The following is a 22423-nucleotide window of genomic DNA, read 5'->3' as shown; positions in this document are numbered from 1 at the left end:
AGAGTTGGAAAAAGAAACTGGTGCTCAAGGACTGGAGGGGTGGGGGAAGGGGAGTTTAGTGACTTTGCCACCCAATGTGGTAAGCTTCTCCTGGGGCACAAAGCTGGATGTCCTCCACTTGGTGCCATGTCATTATCAGTAGGCCTTTCAGCAACACTTCACCTTGATGGTTTACATAACACACACACACACACACACACACACACACACACACACACACACACACACACACACACACACACACACACACACACACACACACACACACACACACACACACACACACACACACACACACACACACACACACACACACACACATTGAGCCTGGGACTGCATTTAGTTTTTTTTAGCAGTCCCCTGTCTCCCATTTTCACTATCAAAAACACAAAGGGAAGGTAAAAGGGAATTTCATTTTTATATAACTTGGATGTTATTGTCATAGTTTTGGCCATCCTTCCTATCAGTAATGATAACATTACTAAAAAAGAGGCCCAATTCGACAAGAAACATATAATATCTGATGATCAAACAAGTTTCAAACAGCCCTGGTCAAACTTATTTGGAAGAGAAAATAAATCCATCACAGATCTTCTTTCTGGATCAACTCTAAACCACCGTACTAATAGTAGGTAGTTTTTCTCTTAAATGAGGGATTTTTATAACATTTCAGGTCAGCTGATTTCAGGTTTGGTTTGATAAGAGACTTCCTCAATTTAATATGATCAGAATAATCTGGTTCTGTCCATGTACTCACACACCCAGATTGGAAATTCAAGGATGTGTTTTGGCTGTGCATCCTTTGATCAGTTATTCCATGTTAGGAGGTTAGCCTTTAAAAGCTGGACAGACAGTCTGTGATTTTTATTAATCTGGTGTGATGTAACACACTACACATTTTCAACAGTGTTTTCTGCACAGCCACAACTTGTGACATCTCTGCTCACAATCCACATGTGAAACAACAGGCCACAACGTGGAGCTCAGACTGAACTAGGGCTGAGCGATATGGCCACAGGTTTTTTTTAATCTCCATTTGTTTAAATGTTGTGGGCTATTCACGATTCCTAAATGCACTTAAGTGAGTACAATGTCACTTGTGCTTCTAAATGACCACAACAATGAAAATAAGACCCAAATAAACGGGAATAGTCCATTCAGCAGTATACAGTATGTGGCATATACATGCATATATATGCATTTGGGTATATGATATGTGTGTTTGTGAGTGTGTGAGTGTGCCTTTGAGATAAATTGCAGGTCTGTGCAAAGTAGTAGAAGTCTCATCTATCACAGAGGGCGGGGTTCCAAAACACACACACACACACACACACACACACACACACACACACACACACACACACACACACACACACACACACACACACACACACACACACACACATACTTGTTTGATTCAGAGCAACATTCATTTCAATTATAGCACATTAGTTCAGGAGGCTGTATTATGCTCCACTAGTGTTCCTGTACTCCATTTATCATTCATGCTCCTACGGCTTGTGGCTCTTGATCACTGAAAGGAAACAGTACTCCAACATTGAACTCACTGCTTATTTTCTCTGTGCTTTTAGTTTTCAGCTACTAGTTTTGACAACACACTGTATATGGAGCATGTTACAGAAGTGTACAAATTATTATATTAGTTGAATATTTATATTAAATAATTATTCGCGTATGAGCATATGCTTTTGTGTGAAGTAGTCTCTCTCTTATTCAGCTGGTTAGAGCCATACTGGCAGCTCCTAAAATAAGCCGTAGATATGTATTTTTGTGTGTGGGTGTGTGTGTGCGTCCTTGCCATCAGGAGTTTATGGATGATGGATGATGGATGCTGTGAGATACAATGGAAGCCTAAATGAAAGAGCAACTGTTCTGTGAATGTGTGCACATGGGCAAAAATTGGTCAGGTGCTTAGAACAAGGGCATGAACACATACAGTTCATTTTGGCATCATTCATAGAACATTAAGTGGATTGCACTGTGCACACATGGAAACAAGTCTCTTATATACACTAGTGCATCCTCACCGACACAGTGTACTGCTCAGCAGACCTCCAGGTGTCCTTTAATGCCAGTTCAACTTTTTCATTGATATGGCAAACCTCTTCCCCCCACATTTTCCCACAGAGTCTCTTACCCCTTTTCCCCCAGGCCACTGGCATCTTTCTTTACCCATATTAACACACAGCTTCCTCCTGGCAACACTGTGCCAGACCCCTGCCATCATCACAACGTTGCCAACCCGTCTCCATAGCAGTGTGATTGGCAGATGCTGAGATGGATGCCCTGTTCACCCAATGGCAGATCAGAGTTGGTTTGCCATGTGCCGTGAGATCCTACAGCGGTCCGACTAACCGACTGAGGATGGTACTGGGAAGAAGGGGTTAATGCAACAAACAGACGCACAAAAACACGCACATTGCATGGGATCATTCAGCAGCACAAAGCATATGGGGTCCCTACTCAGGCTGTCAGTACTGTTGTGATGTATCATTTATGTTGCTGTTGTGTGGCCTTCTCTTGAAACATGATGACAGAGGCATTATTCTGGCTTTTGACAGATTCCCATACATCCACAGGCCTTTAATAACACATGTTAATGCTCCAATAGGTTTATGACAGGTATTAAGAATTACCGCATGAAATATGACCCTTTAATGAGCTTGCTCTCCAAATTATTCCGGTTGGTGTACATTGGATTTCCAAATCTGAGCCAGTGGGAGAATGATTGTTGGTTGTAAGGCTATTATCTGTCTGAGTGTGCAAATACACACACAAACATGCACACAGCTGCCTTGGAGGACAAAAGATGTGAATCATAAACATTAATCTCTGCTTTTTAAATGAGACCCACATTTCTCTGTTAAATCAAAAAATTATTTTGCGAGAAGTGACAAATATAAATTCCCTGGACAAAAATCGAATAATCTAATCTCCTTACAGCACATTACACTCTTTGCAAGGTTTTCATTAACGCTCCAAGCAAACTGCTGTGCATGCACATGCATTTTAATTGTGGCTGGTTTTGTATGTGTGTGCACAGGCATACAGGGCTATATGCGTGTGTGTTTATGGTTGTGCGTTCATGGTGCACATGCTGAAGCATTAAAGGCATACATTAATTTATTTATAAGAATTGGTCCACTATAGTAAAATCAGGATGAGTTTACTCAATCTACAATATAAGCAACAAGACCAGATACTTCTAGCCTCCAGAGACTGACATTCATTTTGCCACGGCCTTGCTGCCAATCAAAAATGTAGCAGAGAAGACGTGTTTAACTGTCTTGAAATCACCTTAACAAACCATTTAACAGGAATCGATACAGTCAAACCAACTCAAACTAATAGTTTCCTGTTGTTCTCAAGCGATACTTTGCTGAAGGACAGTTGTGGAATGAATGCAGAATTCAGTAGCTATTTGCTCCTGACCAGATGTCACGTAGTGTGTACCATTTGATTTTGGTAAATGTGCACATCAATTTGAATGGAGCGTTTTGCATTCTCGACACCCAGCCACAAAACCTAACTATCAGTTCTAATGCCAGTTCAACCGGCTCCTGCTGGTCCCACAGTGTTAAGCTGCTGCCAGGCTGAGCCACCGATTGCCCATCTGCTCCATCGGGGAGAATTCTCACTCCATCTATTTGACTTGTTTTGAGCTTGGCTGTGGAAAGCTCATTAGCTTTGCAAAGTGCGATGTAGAGAGATTTTAAAGAGGACATGGACAGATGTAAATTGAAGTGTTTACATGTTTAAAAAAAAGAAAGACCAGTCCGAATGGAAAAATGTGGAGAGGTCTTTGTGACTGGAGACATGGGCAGACTGAATATGAATAAATAAGAAGCCGTCGACTTCCCACTTCTTTTTTATGGGGCGCTTTAAAAATTCACTACAATTACCAGCAGAGATTGATGTTGGGGTGACACTCCTACAACCAACATATGACCCTTAAAATCCCGACACACCCATTTCCTGTGTCTTTATGTCTGATGGAGTTTGTGTGTGGGCATGCCGTAGAGTGCATGTATAAGCAATTGCGCGTGCGTGTATATGTGTGTGGGGGTTCATATTTATGAAACAAGCTCTGCCCAGTCATACCGTGGGAGTGAGCAGGTCATCTTCCCTTTCCATTAATCACTCCTGACAGCTCACAAGTGCCCAATCTGCATGTGAAAGAACTGCATGTGTTTGTACGTGTGAGCGTGCATGTATTTGCATGCCTGTGTTTGACTGTGGATGTGTGGCTGCAACAGCCCTCCAAGATCCCCCTGTGGCTGCTTATTGAATTAGAAGTGGCTTCTGCTGATGCTTATCTAACATGCAGCATGAATGCATTACTGCTGGCATTTGTACTCCAGCTGCAACTTCTGTCAGTCAGCTCATCAGGTGAGTTATGTGTGTCGATTATGGTGTGATATTTAAGTCCCAAAATGTTTCAACTAAAAAGTAAAAGTTGAAAATATTTCTTTCATTTTTTTTATTTAAGATATTAAAACAACTTAATGTATAGGCAAGGTGGAAAAAAAGACACCTGTTATTGGGTGATTGATAGGAAGTATTTGTCTCATGGATTAACACAACTGCATCAAGGACTGTCAGTGCATCCTCAGAAATTAGTTGAATAAATAGTTACAAAAACAGAGACAAATAAACCACAAAATATTGACAGAAAAGAAGCATAAGCATCTGTAAACTGGCAGAGATTATGCTAACAGCACTGACAAAGAGCTCAGAGGTCAGCTGAGTGAGGATTGGATTCATGAACAGTTTTTCAGTTGGTGGGACCCAAGCGTACAAGGACACAGGAAGGCCTTTGTTATATATTTTCATTTCACAACTTGTCTTTCGATTTCTCTGCTCATTCCCAGGACTGAACCAGGAATGGCCGAGCTTTTTTTTCTTTCTGTCCAGGTTGACTAAAGCTTGTTGCTTTACTGGAACATTTGGGATTTGGATCTCAGTGAATAATAGTGATTTTCTCTCTCTCTCTCTCTCTCTCTCTCTCTCTCTCTCTCTCTCTCTCTCTCTCTCTCTCTCTCTCTCTCTCTCTCTCTCTCTCTCTCTCTCTCTCTCTCTCTCTCTCTCTCTCTCTCCACCCAGACATGAAAGGAATAAGGGATCTTTATTTGCATTTTTATGCCTGAGTGTATTTTTCAAGTGGGAATAGAAATTCTATGTGCAGTGTCAAGTCCCAGTGCTGCTGTGTCCTGGAGTGCATCAGTCTACCTTTTCATCTTTACCCTAGCCTAACCACGCTTTTCTTTAGCCATACCTTTAGCTCTTACCTCTCTTTGCCTCGCTTTCTTCGTGTCTTACTCTCCCTGTTTTATGCCATTTTCTTAGTTTTTCTAAGTTTCTGAGTTTGTCAAGTGTAAGTGTGTGAACACTCTAAAACTTTTGTTTGTTGCAGATACACTGCCTTGCCTTTTTTCACCCTCATTGATGACTGAAAGCACCGCAAATGAATGGAGTGATTTGAATGTCTGATGTTTGTTTTTCTGTCCTTCAGTGCATTCTCTCTTTTCCTGCCATCTCCTCTGCTCAGTCTGTCGCTCATCATCACCTCAGCTCCCTCTTTCTGTTTGTCTTTGCGGCTTTCCACATAGTGTTTCCATTTCCATGAGCGCTAAGCTTGTATTATGCACATCTGCAGGGGTTCTCAAATTGCACCATGGCAATGTGGTGAGACATATTACACGGAGCGTCTTTTCTTCTTCTGCCACAAAATTGGACAATTAGTGCCAAAACTGTTGTTTTGACTGCCTTGGTTGTGGCAATAAATATGTGGCTCGTATCAGCAAGGAAATTGTCATGGAAGTGTCGCTCGTTCGTGTCAGAGGGGGTTAAAAAGAAAGAAGATGTACGGGTATGTCACTGCCTGCTTCCCTGAGTACTACATAAGGCCAGCACAGAAACAATTTCTGTTGTTCTGTTTGTCAGCGGTAAAGATAGGGTGCTGAAGAGATCTTGCTCAGGCAAACAAGATGGCAATAATCCTAGACAGTAATGTGTGTTTATGTGTGTTTCCTTGTGTGAGCGTTAATGCGTTAGTACACGCTCAGGAGTAAATTGTGGACATTACACAGAGGGATTATGGCCAAGGTGATTGGAGAACAGCAGTCCTATTAGTGGGTGATAACATCTCATTCTGTTATTACACACCGGCACCTCCTTAGCATGGTTAAAGGCTGCTTTGCTTGACACCTCATAAATCTGACATTAAAACCCCATGCTGCCTTCACTGGCACATAATGACACAATATGTTGTCATATGAAGATGTTGTAAATTATGTATCTTAGATTATTTTTCAATTTGAATTCCAGTTAAAGTATTTGATGTTCCTCTACATGATAAGAACATTTACAATTCATGGGTTAAAGGACACCTTTGGGAATTTCATAACGTAACTAAAACAATGCATGTCGCTCAATGTAAAAACAAACATGTTTAATCTCACGGTAATGGTAACTCGGTTTGTTTGTAGTAGGGCACACACATACACATCAATGTAAATGTCATGCAGCAACACAAATGAAAACATGCACAAATACACACACACACACACACACACACACACACACACACACACACACACACACACACACACACACACACACACACACACACACACACACACACACACACACACACACACACACATAGCTGGCCTTGTCAAACAGATACATTTACGGTGCTGTCGACATTGTGCGTATTTATGGATGTAATCTGTGAGGTCAGATTTATTACTGTCAGAAATGGGCGGAATTATTTCTCTTTAAATAATTAGTTTTTACACACACACACACACACACACACACACACACACACACACACACACACACACACACACACACACACACACACACACACACACACACACACACACACACACACACACACACACACACACACACACACATTTGATTTGCACATTGATTCTGGGGATATTAAAGCTTCAGTGTTATTAATCATTGCTGATTATTTTTTCAGTGAATTAAGTTATGATAGAGGAGAGGAGGAGGAGGATGGAGAGGGACAGGGAGAGGAGAGGAGGGGAGGGTACGGGGGGATTGTTTGCAGGTTATAAAGAGCAGAAGTCTGCCACCAGAGCACTGCAGCTTAGAGCACATCTTTAGCCATAGATGTGACATCACATACATTTTTAAAATGGCTGAATGTGTTTGGTCTGTGCGCACTAGACCGCTCTGTGTTGACGTACTGTTGTAGAATTATGACAAATGCTTATCTGTCTGGGAAATGGATACTCTCGTTGTGTTTGCATTGGTGATAGTTCCTGCACAGTTTGGACGCCTCTTCACTGACATTACAAAGTCATTTTGTTACAGTAAATTATTAAACTGTTCCGAAAGTCTGCTCAGTGATTGATGAGTCTGGTGGTGTCCTGCCCTTGCCCTCTGTGATATAAAGCAAAGATTGTGTGACATGATGTCATTCCGTCGATGCAATCATAGCTGGACACTGCTCATGAATAAGAGCACTGTTATGGAGTGTCAGCTCACAGGGAAGGAGTAAAGAAGGAGAGGGTTGAAAAAAAATACCTGATGAAAGGAGAGAAATAGAGAGGGTGGATGTCAAGGAATGTAAGAAGAAAAAAGAAATTGAAGGATACTTTTGGATTTAAAAAAAGTAACATGGCGTGAGATCAAACAAGTAAAGGAGGAAATTAAAGGAAACAGAAAGAAGTGAAGATGTGGTTAAGCTGGAGATGCACATACAAATCTCTTGTTTTCACTATTATTAGTCCTTAATATCACAGTTTCTTGTGGATCTCTCTTATTTCCAGACTTACGCTGGCTTGTCTGTGAGAAGAGTTATCATATTACATATTGCTCTTTCAGTGTACTCTGTCTTACCAAACATTATTGGAGCCTTTTAATTTCATGCAAGTAGTTTTAGTTTGACTTTGCTACAAATCCTCTCGCACGGAGCAGAATTTTGTATTTTAATGTGATTTCTATACGGTTTTACTTCATTTCGTTACAGTATGAAAATGACCTGAACAGATTTGCTTGGTAATCCATCACAGTGAGCAAATTTTTTTTTTGGTGTGTTTGCCGTTGGGAAACTCATGAGAGTTGGTTACCAAAATTCAGTCTAGGAGGCAGTGGATTAAATGTAATCCTTAACATCACGTCCGCGTTTTTATAATTGTTTGCCTTTTGTGTGGTTTTCTGAAAATGTAGCTCATAGATGCAGTGATATGTGGGACCCCTCTGAGTGCACACCACTGGTCCCGACTATAAAAATCCTATATCAAGGCTTACCACAAAATGATAATCTATTTTTTACTCAGACAAATGCTGACATGTAAGGGTGGAAAAAAAAATTGCAAATCTGGAAAAACTATGACAAAACACCAGTTTAGTTTTGCTGTCTCTCTCTCATCTCCTTTTTGCCTTTTGCTTCTTCTCTTCTCCTCTCTCGTCCAGGTGTGATGCCAGATCGTCAATTTGGTGGGACCCAATTTGTTTGCAGTGTGGTGGCTTCCCATGTCAGCCACCAGCCCTCGACCAGCTTCAGCTTTGTGTGGATCGCCCCACCGCCGGGCACAGGCTGCGTCAATTTCCTGTAAGTCATGTGCATATATGTACGGCGTAAGGCTTGTGAAGAGGAGTTAAACACTAAGAGAGAACGGGACAGAGAAACTGCAGAGGAGTGGCCTCGTGATCCTGACTAGGACCTTTACAGCTGCCATGTGTCTAACCCAGACATGGAAGTTATAAACTATAGCAATAATATCTGTTAATGTCGTGTGGCCCCATATTGACCCAGTAAGCTTGAGAGAGGCTTATATCAGCTGACATCATGGGCGGTTTTCTCTCTGTCTGAGCCACAGAAAGGATGTCCAAAGGCCATCCTGTCAGAGAAAGCATTCATGATGGCTCGAAAGAGGTTAAATTGGGGACACAGTAAGTGTGTGTGTTTATATCCTGATTGCCTTGCTGGACATGACCTATGCTGTGACAGGTGTGAATATTAGTGCTTTTACCCTGATGAGAATTAACGGAAATATCTCCATGCTCTCATTCAGTGCGTTCCTCTGCTCGTTGGGAAATGTTTGAGCGGCTGGTCAGATCCACCCATCCCCTGAGGATGGGTGGATACGGATACACACACTCCTTTTGCCAATAAAATGACAAGAAATGACATTTCATAAAAGCATCAGTAAGAAACACTTATCTATTCCCACTATAGATCAAATGCTTTGACCTTTAAATGGACTTTTAGCTCATTGCAGCAAACTTTGGAGCCATCCAGTTGCTCAGAGACAATGAGCAGATAATTTTGCTTTCTTGTGTCTGTCTGTTGTAGGTGATACTCACTGTGCTTCCTTGAATCCAGCATGTTGTTCGATTGGCAGAAGTAGGAACAGATGTAATTTAATATGTTTGAGAACAGCCTCTGCCTTTCTTTTTTCTCTTTTTCATTCCCTTTTCCATTGTCTTGTCTTGCTCTTAATCATTTTCTCCATTTCTGTCTGTTGAAAACACCCTATAACTCTCTTTCCCTCGACTTCTCTTGGCTTTTGATTTACGGTCTTATGCTGATAGTCAGTCAAAATGCAATTAGCAGCTGTGGCTGAGGAAGGAAAAGGAGGAATTCCAAAGGCTCTGCTGCATGCAAAGACACAGCAGCACAGCAGCACATTACAAAAGTCTATGAGAAATTGTCTCACAAAGGTAAGTGTTTATATGTTTGATTAGGATCATTCTTACACTTTTTGACAAAATGAAATCTAAAACTGAAAAAGTCCTCATCATCGTGATGTTAATGCTTGGGTCGTCAAACTGCAAATGAATCCCTCATTGTTCTTTAATGTTCCCGTCATCCTCTTTCAAAACTTGAAATACATTGCAAATTGCACATCAATGTTTCATAAAAATACGCAACTAAATTAAACATTTTGGCAGTACCCACAAAAAGCCCTCAATGAATTCCTGGAGGGGACACGATAGTCTTTCAGACAGAGACTTTTATGGACAGACTCACAGAAAAAGATTGACTGGGGAATTTGCTGAAGTGGAGCAACCATTTAGACAATATCCACTGAGCCAAACAGATTTACTGGCTTTTTTGTCTGCCAGCAAACACATTTACTGTGGAGTGTGTGTGTCAGCTTACAAGGACTGTGTTTTTCCCTTGAATTTGTGTGTGTGCCCATGCGTGTGCTGTGTGTTTGCATGAGTGTAAACCACAGAGCAGCAGCGTGCCAGTGCCGATGACAGTGCGGCTGGCAGGGGGCCACGACTGTATGACAATAAGGGCCCCCGTGGCTGACCTTATCAAAGTCAGCCAGTCACACTCCAGCTGGCTGGAAACTGCTCTTCTCGCACAAACACACACTTACACAAACACTCCTCCTTCACCCTGTTTCACTCCGCAGCTCCCATCTCCACCGGTATAGCCTCGTCTCCAGAGCTAGCCTCCATGGAAGCTTCAGTGGAGGAATTCAACAGGCCCACCTTGGGTGCCACACTAAATTTTCCAGGACCAAATTGTCAGTGTTGTTACCCTAGAGGTTGAGATTTGGTCAGAAAGCTGTAGCTTTCACTGTGAGTCAGATTTGTTTATGCATCTTTGTTTATATGAATAAACTCTTTGCAAGAATGCAGCTTCGAAAAAAAAATGCTCCGGACATTGTCAAGTCAGAGAAGGCAATAACAATATGAGGCTTTGAAGGAACAGAAATTAAGTTTGTCTTCACTGTACAACATGTAAATAATTCAACCTCTTGCCCTTGCTCACAGCATTCCTGCCCTGATTGATACAAGGATTTCTTCCCACAAGCTTCGTCCATGAGTGTTTAAATTAAAGCCATAGACATCCTATGTCCTTCAGAGGACCGTAGCCGGTCCGCCGCTGCATTAATATGGGCCCTGTGAGCAGTTTTATGGGCCATATTGTGGGAGTGTTCCTGGTAACAGATCACTAGCAGGACTGTGATAGAGTGCAGTGAGATGGGCATCCAGAAGAACTCATTTCCTGGGTGGCTGTAAATTGCCACCTAAAGAGAAGGGGGAGACCTTGGAGGAGAAAAGGCGAGGAGGTGGAGGAGTAGGAAGAACACACGTGTATACATGCAGACATAGCCAACCACTTGGTACGCTTACATCTCATAGAAACAATGCTCCATTCTCTCTGAAAAGTGTTTAAATTAAAAGCTCTATTGTCATGCAGAGTTGCATGCCTTTGGTTTTCCACTAAATTAAACATCAAAGCTCTAAAATGAGCAGAATTCTTGATTTTTCTTCATAGACCCGCTAAAACATGCTGATAAATAAATTGATTCTTGTAATATTAAACAAAATATAGTTTTTTGTTACCATCATAGGTGTCCTCAGTTTTAAAACCAGTCATTCAGAATATTTAAATGCAGAAAAGTACTCACCGTGTTTGGTGTCAGTACATGTACCACACTGAACATGGACAAATGAAAGAAAAAGACAAAAGTTATCTGAAGAGAGAAGAGAGAAAATATTTGCCAAGCATGGCCCTGCTGAAGCCGAAAACAAAGACCACAGTTGCTAATATTAATATGAAGTTTAATATCCATGGGAAGGTAACCAACCTCCATGGATGCTTTAAGAGAAAAAGACACCCCACTGAGGGAAAACGTGGGAAGCTCAGTTGTGTGATGGGGTTACTTTGGTACATTTGGCACACGGTTCTTCGAATCTGTGCAGGACACAATGAAATCAGAATATTTTGAACATTCTGTCCAGTGTCAGAGAGCTTCGTCTCAGTTGCAGGTCATCAAACATCAAACACACTGTGTCGAAATACGAGATAACTGTGGATGACAACCTGCTACTGTAAAGAAGCCATACTGTAAGCCAGGAGCAAGCCTTTTCTCTCAGAATACCCAAACCAACTCCCACTTTAATGATTGCATAAATCAGAGTTGTGCCCCTCTTTTTATTCTTGCTCAGACATGACAGTCCACAGCGCTACACATTGCACTGAATACTTTGCTGCACTTAGCAGAGGTGAGAATGGTTAATAGCTTCTTAGGGTGAAAGCAAAGATGCACTAGTGTGTCGCTTCCTTTCTTTTCCTTTATTCTGCTTCACTTACAGCCTCAAGTCAGTCAGTGCAGTGTGTGTTTGTGTGTGTGTATATGTGTGTGTCTGTCTGTCTGTCTGTAAAAACAGCAAGTTTCAGAGAAACTTATTCATACAACAACAACCTAAACCTCTGTGGCTTGTTATGGATTAATAATAGAAGTATGCATGCTCACATGCAGCCCTGTTTGAACGAATGCTTGTGTGTTGGTGTGTGTCTGTGTATGTGTGCATATAGTATGAGTGTAGTTTTTGAGCAGCAGTGTTTTGTACTGTCTCCCTGTGGGACGGCTGCTGGGTCGCAGATTGCTTTAATTACTGCATGTGTGCCCCCTTTCCAAAGTGTTCTCCTGAGGAGTCGGAGGTCTGCAGATCGAATGGCACACTGTTCCTCTCCGTCATGGCATGCTATTGTGTTTCTGTGTATATGCAAACGTGTATGTCTAATTTCTCTACACCTGTTGTTCCGTTGTGGAGTTCCAGACAGCTTGAAATCACAATTAGAAGGAGAAATCAAACGAGTGAAAGAGAGAAGGAGCTCATTTACCCTCTTGTCTTATTAGCTGCAATTGAGAAAGAATGGTTTCTGTGCTGTAATTATGCCGGCTGTTGTTGTGTTCTTTAAACTGCCATCTGTTCAAATGAGGCAGGTCCGTGCGAACATGGAGTTTGTGAAACATACACTACTGTAGGGTATATAGTATGTGGTTGACTACAGTGCAATGCTACAAGTGAACAGAGCATAATTTATTTGTTTTTGTAGAAAAGGCCAACGAGACTCCATGTGCCTTAATAACAACGGCTTAGCAGTCATTTTAAATTGAGCTGTACTGTGGATGTGCAGCTGCTTTTAAGCATGCTGCTAAATATTTATACTCTCAGAGTTGTTATGTTTTTGGGAGCTTTACAACCCAATCACAGAGTGAAGTGATCAGTTGACCTTTCTGTTTTATATACCAGTAATATGCCAATGTCTGAAGCTCATCGAGCAGCCGCAATGATAGACACCTTATTTTATTAATCATAGGTCAAAGGTCAGAGTTCTGGCTGTCCGAGGACTCATCTCACCCAGCTCCTAATTTCTCCTGGTATTAGTCTGCTCCATTGATTTGTTGTCATACAAGTCAATCTTTGATAAAGTCACTGGTTAATGAGCTCTTCTCATCAATAAAGCACCACACTGGCCTGTGGCCAGTGTCTGTGTGACAGATTCACTGTAGACGTCAGGCCGGGGAACATGAATGATTGGTTCAAGGTAATCCCATTTTGCCATTGAAGATATAGAAATATGGGGAAGAAATGTGAAAGGTGACAGAGCACATAAATCCAAACCCACTTTTTTCCTCCACAAACCAACCAGAGCTGCAAATCTGACACAGTCCATCCATATAATTCCAATTTTCATATATCACACATTAACATATAAGACAGCAACTCTTATATCTCACAAATTCATGTGTTTAACCTTTCTCAAACTTTTCAATGTGTCAAAACTTCTGAATTTAACAGTAAATCATTGACTTTTACAAGCAAACCGATTCCTGTGCTTCTCAGAAGCTTACAGCCCAGACTCCTGTTGCTGTTTACCATAAAGGTGTCTCCCTTATTGATATTGTCTCATTTCCCCGGGGAGAGTCCCTGACCCCTGTAATTATGTACAGACTGCTGTGTACACATAGACACACATGCACACAGATGTATGTATAGGTCACATGAGTGCTCTGATCAATAATGCCACATATTGTCCACATCACATGCACCAACATCACACAGTTTCATTATCAAGAGGTCACTGTCCCACCTGCTGGGATGTTCACCATCTTAACAGTTCCAGATGAATTCGAGCATGAACATTGAAAATAGAAAAGAACTTGATTTTAAAAACCACAAACCCAGCCAGAACTCTAGGTGTAGTTATGGATTCAGACCTCAATCTGAACAGCCATATCAAGACAATTACAAAATCAGCCTACTATCACCAGAAGAATATATCAAGGATTAGAGGACTTATGTCTCAACAGGATTTGGAAAAACTTGTCCATGCATTTATCTTCAGTAGACTCGACTACTGTAATGGTGTGTTTACAGGTCTCTGTAAAAAGTCAATCAGACAGCTGCAGCTGATTCAGAACGCTGCAGCTCGAGTTCTTACTAAGACCAAGAAAGTGGATCACATCACTCCAGTTCTGAAGTCTTTACACTGGCTTCCTGTCCAACAAAGAATCAACTTTAACATCCTGCTGTTGGTTTATAAAGCACTGAATGGTTTAGGGCCAAAATACATTTGTGATCTGCTGCAACCTTATGAACCATCCCGACTCCTCAGGTCGTCTGGGACGAGTCTCCTTCCTGTTCCCAGAGTCAGAACTAAACGTGGAGAAGCAGCATTCAGTTTTTCTGCTCCACATATCTGGAACAAACTCCCAGAAATCTGCAGGTCCGCTGAGACTCTCGGCTGCTTCAAATCAAGATTGAAGACTTTTCTGTTTGCTGCTGCCTTTAATTGAATCAGCATTTCTGTATTTTACTACTGTATTTTATTTATTGAACTGCACTGCAACTTTTATTCTATTTTTAGCTTGTTTAATGACATTTTTTAATGTTTCAATCAATGTTCTTAATTGTTTTTAAATTTCCTTTTCTTTTGCCTTATGTTTTGATGCTTTTAATGCTTTTACGTGAAGCACTTTGAATTGCCTTGTTGTTGAATTGCGCTATACAAATAAACTTGCCTTGCCTTTTAAATGCAGCATACTGAACCGTCGCCAAGGGAGAGTCAAACCTACCCCAGATGTATTTTGTGTCAAATTATTTGTCCACATTCTGCACTGCATGTTCTGTAAATGTGCTTCATTTTGACTGACAAGATGACTAAGTGACGTGGCCGGTTGCAGAAATTCCTCTCTCTGTTGTTGGCTGAGGGTAAATACAGCTGATTCTTTCATTTCTCCTCCTCGTCTTATTTTGACCTTCAATGAGAAAGTGAGGTCGGGAAACAAAGCTTGCTAAAAAGCTGATTTACTCAGATTTCCGTTTTTTACAGTTTCTTTTTTCAAGGAAAAAAAAATCAATTCTTATCAGCACATAAATTTGCCTGAATATAAACAGCTTTTGTAGACTCTGTTTTCTGTGGTCCTCATATTTACCCCTAAGTACCGTTGTTTTCCAAATCCCCGTAATTATATTACTCACTAACAGCAGTCAAGGTCAATTGCTCTTCTCCTTAAGCTGTATACGGAGCAATAACTATGCTTCTTCTGGCTGTATTCAGAGCCATAATTCTCAATGACCCTGTGCTAACAAGCAGGTAATTTGCCAAACAACTCCCAAATCCCTCTGTGGAGCTTCATTAAATTTGCATGTTCTCCAAGAGCCTTTTTCTATTAATTAATTTAGGAGCGGAGGGAGGGATGGGGAGTAATGTGATTCCACAAAGCCAATCATACCTTTACAGTTATGAATCGAAAAACCCTTTTTTATTTATTCAAAGCTGATCTGGGATTTTTCTAGCGATAACAGAACATGGATTTTCACATCTAGTCTTTACTTCTCCATCTTTCTGCCTCTATTCTTTTACGCATTGTCCCTGATTGCCGTGCCATAACCACAGCTGGTCCTCAAAATGGAAGATAAATCAACCAATTAGGCTATATTATTTTAAGGGCCAGGTCCAAACGCACCAAATCAGTGCTGGCGACTAGAACTGCACCCCTCTGAAACTCCTCGTATTAATCATGATTACCAACAGGCCTAGTGAGCTGGGAGAGAAAATGAGCTTTTAATTGGGATTTGAGGAGCACAGGATGTGAGTGTTGTCTAACGAGGGAAGAAGAGTGAAGCAACGTGTGTGTTCTCTACCCTTAGATGAAATTGGTTGTGTGAAGAGAAAATCATTTTTACACCAGCCTTGTGAAAAAGAACAAAAAGTTTGATCGTTTGGTCACTATTTGGTGGAAATTTCTGTTCTTAAAGAGGAGAATATGTATATGGTTTTAGGGTAAATCAGCTGTGGCTATATATAAATATAAATATATATATATATATGTATGTGTGTGTGGTTAGCACGGAGCTGTCAAACTGGCTCCTGGGGGATACTTATGGCCGACAGCAACATGTAATCTAACATGGAAGACATGCTTGGTAATTACCCACTCCGAGCCCTTTTGGGAGCTCTTTGAGTGACAGCCTGTCCATCTGCATACATGTAAAAGCTCATATATGGCTCAGAGAGTGGTGTGTGTGTGTGTGTGTGTGTGTGTGTGTGTGTGTGTGTGTGTGTGTGTGTGTGTGTGTGTGTGTGTGTGTGTGTGTGTGTGTGTGTGTACACGCGCCTTTAACTTGCATGCCTCGCTATCTGACAGCAGATTGTGGACTTTGAAAGACAAGGCCATCTAACCCCCATCTCTATTTTCCTCTGACCAACCGCCCATCCCCATCCCCCTCCATTTAGCCATCTTTCTCTCTCAGTTCTCATCTTTTTCGTCATCCTCCTCAATCCCTCTCTCTTTCCCATCCCAGATTTTCTCCTGTAGACTAATGAGAGGGGAGAGGATGACACTTATTTTCAGAAGATGAATGATCCCTCGTTTGAATCAGAGGAGGGAGAGAGGAGAAAGAAACTGAAACACATTAAGGCCCTTAATTGCCCCACCCACCACACCCCTCAAAGAAAGTCAAATTAACATTTAGATGTTTAGTAAATGTTTTGTGTATTGGTACTGTGTTTTGTGTGTGTGTGTGTGTGTGTGTGTGTGTGTGTGTGTGTGTGTGTGTGTGTGTGTGTGTGTGTGTGTGTGTGTGTGTGTGTGTGTGTGTGTGTGTGTGTGTGTCTCTCTCTCTGTCTCTCTCTCTCCTAGAGCGGAGACAGTAATGAGAGACACACGCTGAGGAACCACTGGTGTGTGACAGCAGGACAGACACGGGCGTCGCGCTGTGCCGATCACACACACTCCAGCTCAGACTAAATGCCCTCTCCTGGCTGCTGTTTTAATGACATACATGTTCTGGAGTTACACAGACCACTCACACTTTCAAGAGAAAAGCACTCTTACCCCCTGAATATCTCCTCTGTTGCTTGGTTTACCTGTTTTGTTTACAGGAGAAAAATAAAACAACATCTTTATTTTGCTTCAAGAATTGTCAGTGACACCTCTGCACGATTTAAAAATACGATATAGTTTTCACGATATAGTCAGAATCATGTATTTTACTTTATACTTCTACTCCATGTTATTTTAGTGGCAAATACTGTACTTTTTATTTGCTGCAGATGTTACAAAAAAAACATTATTGGTTTATATAATTGGTATGTGAGAGGTTTTTTTTCATTCAATCATTTTTATTTATTAAACCATCAAGCAATACATGCTGTAAATGATTAAGGCCAGCGCCACCTTAACCAGCTACTACATTCAAATACATTTGATGGCCCTTTATGGGTCAGTAATAATAATAATAATTTAAAAAAAATCATAATATAACTTTAGCAGTTGTGCTTTAACTTTTAATAATTTTGATACACTTTGCTGATAATACTTTTGAACTTGAATGCAAAACTCTTTTTTAGTTTCATTGTATATTTTTACATTGTAGCATGGCTGCTTTTACTTTTACCTTTGACCCTACAATAGATTCTGAATAATTCTTACACTACTGTCGGATTTGCAGGACATTTTTCTCTTACCTTACTTTGAAAGGGTCGCTGTCATGTGTGTGTGTTCACTTTGTGTGTGAGACTTTTCTCTTTGACAGAGCACTGTATCCCCAGGCACCTAACAAAATCTGTTTAGTGAACTGTGTTTAGTAAATATTTAAGGGCCTTGTTCCTACATCCCCACCCGCTGTTCGTTACGCGCCATCTTTTATTCATAAATACCAAACTCAAATTAGTTTTCACCCAATTCTGAAATATGAGTGTAATTAAGTATGTTTTCTCCCCAGCTCTGCACAGGCACAAGAGCTCTTTATTAATTAATGAGGGAACATTTATTATTCATGAGCTGAGATGAACGTGTAAATGCCTTGGCACCCATGAAAGGCCTGAGTCTGCAGGGTAGGTAGAGTTTGGGAGGTGAGAGGCAAAATCCACATGGGACTGTAGAGAAGGAAAAATAAATGATGAATAAGGAGAAGGAGAGAGTCTGTGAGCCTTACTGACTCAGGCACTTACCATATTGTGTACACCCCGAAAATCTTTGCTTATTTTTAATCCTGTCCTGTCCCTGCTTCCATAAAGTTTGACATGCAGTTGTTTTCCCTCTGCATATTATTTGGGGAATATTGTAGAAGTGGGATTATAGAGCTTTTACTAGCCCTTTAAAAATGGATCATTATCACACAGAAGTTTCCTTCATGGGATCCCAATACAGCCCATTTCTCTGCTGCCACCAACTGGAATGAGCTACAGAGGGCTCTAAAACTTCATTTTTTCCAATAACTCACTTCAAGGCCTCTTTGAAAATTGCAGCTTCTTCCAAACCCAGTGATCTTCCGACCTCATTCTTCCCCCTTGTGTCTGAGTTGTAGGCTTGTATTTTTCCCTCTGTATTTGAATATTATAATCTGTTTTGACATAAACAATATAACAAATTTACTTTGTATTGATTTAAGGAGTAGTAGTCGCAACAGCAGTAGCATTGTTGTAGTTGTTATTATTATAGGAGTGGACAGCATCTCTGTAGTCAAACAGCTTCTTCAGTGTGCATTTTTACCCTGGATCATTGTGCTGTTGGAAATGATAGGGGATCTCTTCCTAGATGGCTACAGTACAGAGCAGCTTGGCTCAGTATCCGTGTAAAAGATCTCACTGCACTTTGAACCATTTCACCCTCGTAGATTTTTAAAGATTTCTCCATTTTCAGATGAATAATGCATTTCATGGCTATCAGAATGAAAATCATATTACATTCAGTACATATAGCACACAACATACAGTTATAGATTTACACTGGCAGCCAATAATGCAGTGAGGTAGTGCAGGGAATGATGATACTGGAAGATATTTGATAACCCACACACTCTATTTTATACTGTATGAGCACAAAAATGTGACTTTAATACAATAACCTCTACCTATAGTTATCCTTGCTTCATACTGCCTATTGATATTTCGTCATTTCTGTCCCTTATGTGTAAAAATGATCCAATGGGAAGATTTAATCTCAGAAAAGCTTATTGTAGTTGCCATTTGATGAGGTTCTTTCTGAGTTTTTTGTTTGTTTGTTTTTACCTCAAAGTCACACCATAATGAACCTCAGAAAATGTCCTCTTTTATGTACGATGCTTCAACACATTTTGGTTTAGTGGGAAATGATGCCATCTGTGCCAGATTGATCTTCATATATTAAGGACATTGAAGTTAACGTTCTCCTTGGGGTTGTTTGATTTAATAGTCTTTCTCTCCTTCCTGTTTTTCTATCTTTCTTTCTTTCTCTCAGAGCCACAGCAACACATCGAGGACAGATCATTTTCAAGGATGCGCTGGCCCAGCAGCTCTGCGAACAAGGAGGTGAGTAACAAGGACGACACCCTTCATGACGTGACACATGCATAACCAATGCATCAGGTGGATATATTCATACCTGTTCAGATACATGTAGAGCACACATGTGCACCGACACACATACATTATGCACCACCCTCTCACCTGCGATCACTGTCTGTCACATTTAATGCACACATTGTCAGAATATGGATGTCTCAAAGCAGTTGATGCGCCGCTTCTTCATGACTGTGCCGTTGCAGCACTTTGGCTTTCTCTCTGCCTAATGATACAGCCAGACCCAGAGATATTCGGATCTTCTATATTGCCAGCTTAATTTCAGCTTATGCTAAACTCAGCTTCCCCCCTCTCTCTCTCTCTCTCTCTCTCTCTCTCTCTCTCTCTCTCTCTCTCTCTCTCTCTCTCTCTCTCTCTCTCTCTCTCTCTCTCTCTCTCGCTCTCTCTCTGCCTGCCTCTGCCAGAGATTTACGCTTTATGGCCAACACTTCTTCCATCCACTTTCTGTGACAGCCTTAAGTAGCTATTGACAGACAGTCAAGTCCCACTCTGCATGCTGAGTGTGTATAATTGCTTGTTTACAGGAAAGAAGCCTCCCTCCTCCTCACTCAAGAACTCCTCCTTGTAAATCAAAATTTGACTTTAATGCTGGAAGTGGAGAAGTAGCTGCTGGGTTCTTTTTGCTAACTGTTCTGGGGAAAATTGAGCTTCAAAATACTGTTTACTTACACGACAAGTTAATCTTCTTCAGAAAGTAATAACCACTGTGGTCAGTCTCTGAGGACTATTTATTACTAGTGCGTCGTCCCCCCCAGTAGGTCATTGGAGATGCTACCCACAATTGTAGCACATGCCAAACAGGGAGTGCTCAAATTCATGCCTTCATGCCACTTGGAAGAGATGAGGCACCGGGCCCAGTCAGCCCAGTCAGGCCTGGAAGAGTGACAGAGAGAGAGGGAGCGACATGGCTGCTCTCCTTTGTCTCCTTGCCCGAGAGCTCATCCTCTCACCACCACTGACACACTGCCCCAGTCTTCTCCCTCTGCACATGATATATCTGCAGCCAACAACAGTCACTTCGTTGTTTAGTGCCAAGGCCCCGCAGTATCACACCAGCACACAGCCGCTCACAGCAGACAAGCTGAAAAGCAGAGATTCAGACCTTACAAGGCCTTGGAGGAGACATGTTGTAAATGGGTGCGGACACAGAAGCTGGCAGTGACGTAAAGTAATAAATGTAATCCGCAGCGAGTGCGTACAGGTATGATGGGTAGAGAGGCAGGTGAGATGGGATAGAGAGTGGTGGCAGTAATAAGGGATACACAGGAGAGATAGCTGAAGAATGCAGAGCTATAAATTACAAGTGTCACTAATGACAGTTTCATTGTCCTGTTGATGAAGGACGAAGATGGTGGGATGAAGAGATAGTGTTGATGAGAAGCTTGAAGGTCATGAATTGCAGGTGATTTGAGTGTTGGATAGAGGTAATTAAATGTCATTAACAAAAATACGTGGGAAACAGTAGATGTGAGCGAGTGGTTGACCTTGATGTCGACTGGTTGACAACCAGTAAGGCATCACTCTTTGTGGTGCCAAACTACTCCAGAAAATGTGATTACAAATGAGACAGAAGGTGAGAGAAGTCCAAAGAGAGAAAGCAGGGAACGAAACAGAAGTGGGTCTGATTATTTCTGCTCTGTTGTGGATTGTCCTAACAGAGACAAGCAACATTTTTTCTCTATTCCTCTGATCTCTCTCACTGTAGTCAGCTCCGCTTCCTCTTTACAAACCAAAACCTGCAACTTCAAAAGAGCCGTGCAGATTAAAAAAACATGAAACTGGAATGTGCAAGACTCGCGACATAAAAATGAAATTTGAGAGTTACTTTGACATTACTCAGACTGTGCAGCAAAAACTGTGTAACCGTGTAAAGAAGTGTGATAATCCAGAAACCAATTCAGAAAACTCTGCTCGAGAGAACTATACATAAATCCTGTTCATTGTCTTAGCTCTCTCAAAAAAAGTTACACTTACCCGCGGATGAGGCAGGAACCTATAGGTTTTTTCTTTTCCGATGGGATCAATTTGGTTCCCAAATTGAGCTGCAGAGTGGCAAAGAGAGTGCAGCTGCTCCGAGCAAAGTCACTTCAAATCTAGGCATTAGCATTCAAAGTGAAATAAAAGATATGGGGCCAGCTCAAGCCACTTCAGAAGTTCATATGCTTAAGACTCAAGCTTTGAAGAGCTGGAGAAATGAAAGCTATCTAAAGCAGGGTTATGAGCCATGGAGGAGAGGGAGCGAAGGTGAAAAAAAGAATGGAAGGATTGAGGAAGAGAAGCAGAGGGCAGGCAATCAGGGCCGATCAGCCGGGGTGAGGACTTTAAGGACAAATGAGCAGATTAGCCCAAAGGAAGGTAAAAGGGTGAGTTTGATTTTATAATGATGCAGAGATGAAGGGCGACAGATCATTCAACTAGATTCTAATATGAATACAAGATTGAGGGATAAAGGAAGGAGAAGAGCGATATAAGCCTTTAACTCGCAGTGGAACGTCTGACATGCAACACTTTGCTTCTCGGTAACAGAAAGCCCCTACAAGCCTGCTAAGACATAAGCAGGGGCTGTGTGTGTGTGTGTGTGTGTGTGTGTGTGTGTGTGTGTGTGTGTGTGTGTGTGTGTGTGTGTGTGTGTGTGTGTGTGTGTGTGTGTGTGTGTGTGTGTGTGTGTGTGTGTGTGTGTGTGTGTGTGTGTGTGTGCGTGTGTGTGTGTGCAAAATAATCTGTAGTGGTGTTGGGGGATGCCTGGTCCCAGACACA

The 22423-nt window shown here is 41.5% G+C and overlaps 1 protein-coding gene across 3 annotated transcripts in view; it reads left to right on the top strand.

The window, feature by feature from the left end:
• Nucleotides 1-22423, top strand: part of LOC138626467 (reelin-like) — a 95071-nt gene that overhangs the window by 30651 nt on the left and 41997 nt on the right. For all 3 annotated transcript variants that reach the window (XM_069708123.1, XM_069708120.1, XM_069708119.1), the window contains exons 3-4: nt 8476-8614; nt 19545-19615. In XM_069708123.1, the coding sequence (XP_069564224.1) occupies nt 8476-8614; nt 19545-19615 (210 nt within the window). The remainder of the gene's footprint in view (nt 1-8475; nt 8615-19544; nt 19616-22423) is intronic.

This window comes from Brachyistius frenatus, unplaced genomic scaffold (assembly GCF_029030835.1).
Source record: "Brachyistius frenatus isolate BFR_SWC_R1_liver_20210118 unplaced genomic scaffold, ASM2903083v1 Contig_74, whole genome shotgun sequence".
NCBI lineage: Eukaryota > Metazoa > Chordata > Actinopteri > Embiotocidae > Brachyistius > Brachyistius frenatus.
Note: the sequence above shows the minus strand (reverse complement) of the source record. Positions and strands in the feature narration are given on the sequence as shown.